Genomic DNA, 6,707 nt, shown 5'->3' on the forward strand with positions numbered 1-6,707 from the left:
AACATTTGTCAGATGATCTGTAAAAGTAGAATTTTTAAAGGTTTTTTTTTTTTTAAATGACCCAAAACTGCATTAAACACAAAAATTACACTACCTTTTGAGTTGGTGCTTTTAAGGCCAATTGTACAATACTATATTGGATGGATTTAAAAGGTGTGACTAATGAAATGTGAGGTTGTGTTGTGCACTGGAGAAACATTTTTAGTGCTGTAAGTCAAACATGGGATTTCTTTTTTTCTCGTGAATTGGCTGAACACTATGAATTATAAATTTAGACTTTAAACATTTATTCTGTTAACTGGTCAAAATGAGAACAGTTAAAGCTCTCAGTTAAATTGGCTTCAGAGTGTATTTATTATGCCAGTATTCACTGAAACTTAAAAAAACTAAAGATAAAAAATGTGTTTCAGCTGTTGTGTGTGCGATACAAATTACAGAAAAGAGGCTAGCATTGCTTAAAGAAAATTTAGATGATGTTTGATTAAATGAGAGGAAATAAGTAGCATTTCAGAATTTATGCAGTTAGGATGAAGAATTTATTGTATATACAGTTAAGCATCTCTACTGTAGATGTACTTCATCTTTAATGAAAATGGATACAGTAATCAAAACAGTTCTAGCATGGAAACTACAATACAGACTGAAACTTGACTGAAACAGAAAGTAGTTATTTGACTTGAAAGAACACAGAATCTGAAACAACATATCGCAGGTCGCATCATTAACCAAGGACAGTAAAAAACTGTACAGTACAAGCAACACGCTACAATAAGTTATGACCAATAAGGCAGTCTTTCTCATTTAGGACAAAAGGGATAAAGGGAAAGGTATTAAAATCTCATAAATCCACCATATCTCTTTTCCATCTCTGGGACCTCTTTGGAATAAGTTTCCCCATCTTCTTCTGAAGGGAGGATGGAGTCGGCAAAGCGCTTAAGAAACCCACCGTATCTTTTCTGGTAATCCAGCCACCATTCTGGCCTGCCCACTCTTCTCATGAAACCACCATATCTCTTTTGCAGCTCTTTGGCTTCATCTTCCAATTCGGGGCTGCGCTTTACGCTTCTCATGAAGCCTCCATATCTTTTGCTGACGTCCCCATCATTTTCATTTATCTCTCGGTAATGCCCCGCTTCAGGGTTATCCCCCGTTCCTAGAAGCTCCTTCAGCAGATCAGAGGAATTAGCAAGGGCATCATCATCCGAGTCTTTCTTCATAAACCCTCCGTACCTCTTAGCCAGGATTTCTCCTCCATTAGCTTCATCCTCTGGTTCTACTCGATAGAGCTCATCCATTTTCTTCATGAACCCCCCATATCTTTTCATGAAGCCTCCATACTTCTTTGCAAGCAAATGGTTCTCATCCAGCTCCTTCTTGTCTCCTGGGGCAATGCTGCCATCCTCAGAAAGATCCAGCTTCACCAGTTGCAGGAGCTCCTTGCAAGTCTCCCAGGCTTTAGCAGAAGGCAGCTTTCCTTCACATTCTAGTGTACATGCCTGAAAAAGGGATGCGGTTTACTGAGAACAATTTGATAGTAACAAGCACCTCACTGCCACCTTGCCTTAGCTTTACTTGTTTTTAAAAGACCATGAGAGAGCCTCTCTTTATGAGTGGCTTGGAATGACTGTTCTTTGTGAAGAACTGACTTGGTACCTGTCTGTTCTGAACTTCGTTACAGCCTTCTCTGAAGGACAGGGTAGTCCTCACAATAAGAGAAAGAATACTGCACAAGGTGGGTCCTGCATGTCAAGGCTGCCCCCTATGTTTCTATTCCAAAGGCAGACACATGTATGGTTCCCATACCTCCCTTACACCTGAGTGTGGTGTTATGATTATTTTGTATTTACTACTGATAAGCGAAAAAACAATTGTGTTTTGCTTCATAATGAAAGTGTAGAAGGGAATTCAATCTTTGTAATTAATGTTCAAAAATGTTAGGAGAGAAGTTACATGGCATTGTCATTGCTAAGGAGCCACTGGTACTGTACTACTCAGTATCTTCAATACACTGCAGAGCTTCAAAGAGCACATTTCTGTCTGTTATCATTAGCTTTTCTTTGTGGAACAGATCTTTCAAATATGTACCAATACAAATGTAGAAATCCAGGCTCTCTTAGGCAGCATCAAAGTTCTGGTTTTGCTATTTTGACAAACGTCATAAAGAGGGAAAAGTATTAAACTGTGTGGCTTCTGACTGTAACGAAAAGTTTTCAGGCTAAGACATGAAAAAAGTTTTCAGTACCTGTATGCATATCTCATAACCTGTCACGTAAAGATAATAACATACATATTAGCTATTACTATCTCTGTTGTGTCAGAGGAATTTGCTGCTTGTGAAGCCACGCTCTTCAGTTGCTAAAAAGTTGAAAACAGTCTTTTTTTTTTCTTGTACGAGGTTTTCATACCACAATAATTAAATAATAAATCACCAATATTTTCAATAAGAGAAACTCTTATTCTGCCTATGGATGATGTTTTCGAATGAGAAATTAAATCCAAGCACAGTTCTCTAATAGCTGACCATCTCTCTACCTCTGGCCTTACCTGTCTCTGAGAAATTTTTACATGATTTTTTATATAATCACAAGAAAATTAAAGGTATTTATGTGTTTTGTGACATAAGAATCTATCTGGCACTACATGCTTAGTGCTATATATTATAGTTATGCTGTAAAGAGAATGAGATCTCTGACTTGGAAATTGCTCTAAACCAAAGCAAGAATAGGTCTCTCCCCTTCTCAATTAACAGCCTTCTATTGCCAAACGAACATATGCCATCTCATAGGTGCGAATGACCAGGTACAGTATGATAAATCCTTTCTTACAGATGCAGTGTGATAAATTCAGTTATGATGTTACCATCAAGGCACAATTGTTTCTACAAACTGTATGTTTATAATGAACATAATGTATGGCACATTGCTTCTTTTCCTATTCAGCTAGTAAGTATTGTTACTGAATAGGGTTTTCACTCCTTGAAAAATTACTGAAGGCGTCCAAGAGAAAGCATCAATAGAGATGCCCACAACATATACTCCAAAAAAGCACATATTTCTCCTGAAAGAGAGCAAACTACTACTTCGTTTTTTTTTTTTTTTTTTTCCTTTTAAATCTAGTTGACATCAAAGCTAAAGTTTGACTGAAAACTAACGTAAGGTGTTATACTAAAGTATTGTGAGCTGTTTCACCAGACACCCTAAGAATATTGCCCTTATGAACCTGCTGTGGTTCAGAGTGAGTCCTTGCGCTTCTGGAGCAATAGCAAGTACTGAACAATTCCCAGTTTTGCTTAAGGTCCAGTTCTTCCTTTTGTGTGCTCCCAAATATTCAACGACACCATAGGAACAAAAGTTTTCGGTCATTTAGATGTGCTGAATGCATGATGCCTCAATACACATCTGTCTGTGATCAGGAACCACGGGTGCCACTGATAAGGGACTCATCAGCCCGAGTTCCCACTTTCTTCAGGGAGGGCTGAGGGACCTCAGATTTTCACTGATCCCAGTCCCTAAATTTCAAGTTGAGTTGCTTCGCGGTAACCTTGCATATAAATAATTTTAGTATCGTTACTATTCCGGATAACCCATCCACACACACACGCGTGCGCGCGCGAGCAGGGGAGATAATGTCAAACGGAACACCGACGTACTCCTACCGCTGTGCAGCACCGTGCAGAGAAGAAGAGCAGCGGGAGATACTGCTACTCAAACAACTTTTTGTGAAGCTTCAGGCAGATCCGCCTCTTTTCAGCTCGGCAGTTCTGCCTGGAGAGAGCCGGGGACCCCATCTGTCCCGCCCGGCTTCCCCCCGCCCTGCCGCGGCTGAAGCGCCCGGCACCGACCTCCGCCCGGACGTCCCTCCCTCCTTACGTTTTCCCTGGGCTTTTCCCTTGCTCCCCGCGGGGCTGCCCCGCGCGGCGTGTCCGTCCCCGAAAGCCGCCGCTCGCGGAGGGGCAGCGGGAGGGGCGGGCGGGCTGGAAGGGGTCTCCTGGAGGAGCGCTGGTTTTCTTTCGGCGACACCCGCCCTCTCGGCAGCGCTCCGGGATCCGCTCCTCCCTCTTTCCCTCCGCTCTTCAAAATCAGCTCTTCCAAGTGGCACCGGCCGCTTCCCCCACTATTGTTATTTCGCTTCTTTGCCTCTTTCCCCTCTTCCTCCCTCCCAGAGCGAAACGCGGGGCGGGGGCCCAGCCCGGCCGAGGGGTCTCCGCGAAGCTGAGGCGGCCGGGCGGCCCCCCGGCCTCGCTCCCGCTTACCAGGGGGTGGATGCCGGCTCGGGGTCCCAGGCGGTAGGCGCAGGCAGCACAGTCGCGGCCGCAATCCGCCCGCGCCCCGGGGAGCAGGCAAGTGCTGAGGGCCAGCAGCGAGCAGCCGAGTCTCAGGAGCAACGCCATGGGGCTGCAAGAAAGAAGAGATGTCAGCCAGCGGCCGTCTGCCCACCGCTCCCACCCCTGGCGCTGCCCACCCCAGCTTCGTGGCAGGAAAAGGCGGCACGAAATTGTTCGGCCGCCGCGGTTTAAAACCCAAGTCCTGGCTCGCAGGCAAGTCCGGTAGCTCACACACCTTTCGGAGCCGGGGCGGCTGCGCTTTCCGAGGTAAGCTCCTGCTTAAGGGAAGAAGGCGCTTGGCAGGTACAAGGCAACGGATCCGTGTCCGCACCAGGAGCTGACCTGAAGGACGAAGCACCAAGGAGCTGCCGTCCGGTGACGGTGCTCGTCCCAAAATACGTTTTCCCGCCGTTCCTGCGGGATTCGTCCCGCGCCTCGGGGGGAGAGACCCGCCGGAGCGCGGCACAGACGGGACGGCAGCCCCTCCAGGAAGGCTTTCCCGTCGGAGATTTCCGAGCAGCCGCCCCGACCACGGGCCCCGGCCCCGGCAGAGCCGCCCCCGGTTGCCCTCCCTCGGGACCCCCTCCGCAGGCAGAGCGGTTCACTCACACACGGGCTCCACTCAGGGCTCCCGGGAGTTTCTCGGGAGTGAGCCGCGCCTCGCCGGAGCCTCGGCGTCAGAGCCGCTACTCTCTATAGCGTGGCCGAGCCGCCTCTGGAGAAAGACCGGGGAAGTCGGAGCTTGCGGCTGCCGGCGGGTTCGTCCCGTGCGGGCAGCTCCGGTACGCCGAGCCGAGGGCCCGCAGCCGAGCGGAGCGGGTGCGAGCGGCGGCGGCGGCACTTTATAATTAGCGATCGCGGGGCGAGTGCGGTCTCCCCCAATCGCCGTCGGGCTCCCGCTGACGCAGCTCCTACGACATCCCCCCCTGGCGCCGCTGCCCAGCCGTCAGCCGCTCTGGCGGTGTTGCGGTTGGAGGGAGTCGGTGTGTGTGTGCGGGGCGCGTATGCCCGCGCCGTCGGGGGGAGCAGGGGACCCTCACCGGGAAAGTTACCGAGGGAAGTTGTCACCGGGGGCAGGCGGGGATGAGACATCAGCGTGAGTCACGCGTGGGATGAGGGGGGAGAGGCGGCCTGGGGCTGGCGGCAGCCCCTCAGCAGCAGCCCCGCGCCCCGGGGTGGCTGGCGCAGTTTCCCCGCAGAGCATTGCACAGCGCCAGGGAGTGGGGTTGCGTTTGAGGGGTTTTGATTTGGCGTTATTCTGGTTTGGTCTCACTCTCTGCCACCCTCCAAGGCGCTGGTGCAGAAGGTACTGGATGCATGCCTTTCACCCCCCTACCCGGGCCTGAGCTGTAAACCACTGCATTTGGGGAAGCAGCTTTTACTAGAGAGAGCACAAGGACAAGATTTTGGATTTGAAAATGTTGGAATTTAACCAGTGTGGACAAATTTGCCTTATTTCCACATTTTTGATGTCCAGAAAGACACAAAACGAATAGAGGCAAAACCTTCAGCATTTCTGGAAGGTTCCCTTCCCCAGCAGCTGGGGCAGCTGACTGCTTTTTGACATCCTGGTGAAATGGTATAGAGTGATGATGCCCTAATACTTCTTGTTTGTAGAGGGCTCTGCCTCAGCCATGCTAAGCTGCATTTCCTTGACTGTCAGAAACCACCTTCTATTTCCAGCCCCAAATTATTTCTAACTGGTTCATATTTATTTGTTTTTCTTTCATAGAATCATAGAATAGTCTGAGTTGGAAAAGACCTTTAAAGGTCTCCAACCCCCTTTCATCACTGTCCTTCAGTTTAAAGAGCATTTCCCCTCTTCCTGGTGTGTTTCTGGAGTGGGGTTATTCACCCTAGTTATCATTTTGCTGACGTGAACAAGCTGTGCTCTTCAGCTTTCTGTCTTGAGACGGGTGGCCCTTTTCATGTAAATGTTCTGCTCTGCACTTGCTATACTTGGAGTTCATAATTTCTAGGCAAGAGTGATGGGCAGGATGGATGATATGTCATCTGAAATTTCATTATTAACCCATAGTTGTCTCCCCTGGAGGAGGAAGGTGCCTCATTTTGTACCTCCTCAGATCATATTTGCCTTTTCTAATGCTACAATACATCGATGTCACACTCTTTTCTGGTAACTTAGATACAGCCAGGTCTTTATCCTTCAGAACTATTATTATATGGAAATTGCACTTTCTGCCACCTGTTAGTCTTTACATCAGGATGCTCAAATGAATCTCTGGAAATGCATCCATTCAAGCCAAAGACATAGCTCTTGAGTATAATCAGTGTATGTGAGAAGAGAGTCAGGCTTTCTGTTTACACAGTAGTTATCAGCCAAGTTGGTCAGCAAACCCTCAAGAGAAGAGGCAGACGTTTT

The 6,707-nt window shown here is 48.0% G+C and overlaps 1 protein-coding gene across 2 annotated transcripts; it reads right to left on the reverse strand.

Moving 5' to 3' along the window:
• Positions 1–565: 565 nt before the first annotated feature.
• Positions 566–5,142, reverse strand: PENK (proenkephalin). Of its 2 annotated transcripts, none has more exons than XM_061995685.1 (3): positions 4,934–5,142; positions 4,253–4,394; positions 566–1,496 (listed from the first exon to the last, which is right to left on the reverse strand). In XM_061995685.1, the coding sequence occupies exons 2-3, from the start codon at positions 4,388–4,390 to the stop codon at positions 831–833; spliced, it is 804 nt and encodes a 267-aa protein (XP_061851669.1). In that variant the 5' UTR covers positions 4,391–4,394; positions 4,934–5,142; the 3' UTR covers positions 566–830. The 2 variants fall into 2 exon arrangements, with proteins under 2 accessions (XP_061851669.1, XP_061851670.1); XM_061995686.1 differs by lacking the exon at positions 4,934–5,142 and adding an exon at positions 4,560–4,648.
• Between the last annotated feature and the right edge of the window lie 1,565 nt (positions 5,143–6,707).

This window comes from Colius striatus, chromosome 4, assembly GCF_028858725.1.
Source record: "Colius striatus isolate bColStr4 chromosome 4, bColStr4.1.hap1, whole genome shotgun sequence".
In the NCBI taxonomy this organism is placed as follows: Eukaryota; Metazoa; Chordata; class Aves; order Coliiformes; family Coliidae; genus Colius; species Colius striatus.

What these genes read in the sequence shown, in the direction of transcription:
- PENK (XM_061995685.1), bottom strand. Translation starts at nt 4,390, where the DNA reads ATGGCGTTGCTCCTGAGACTCGGCTGCTCGCTGCTGGCCCTCAGCACT. An exon ending in GAGCCGGCATCCACCCCCTG is followed by an intron (nt 1,497 to 4,252) that starts GTAAGCGGGAGC and finishes TCCCTTTTTCAG; the next exon opens with GCATGTACACTAGAATGTGA.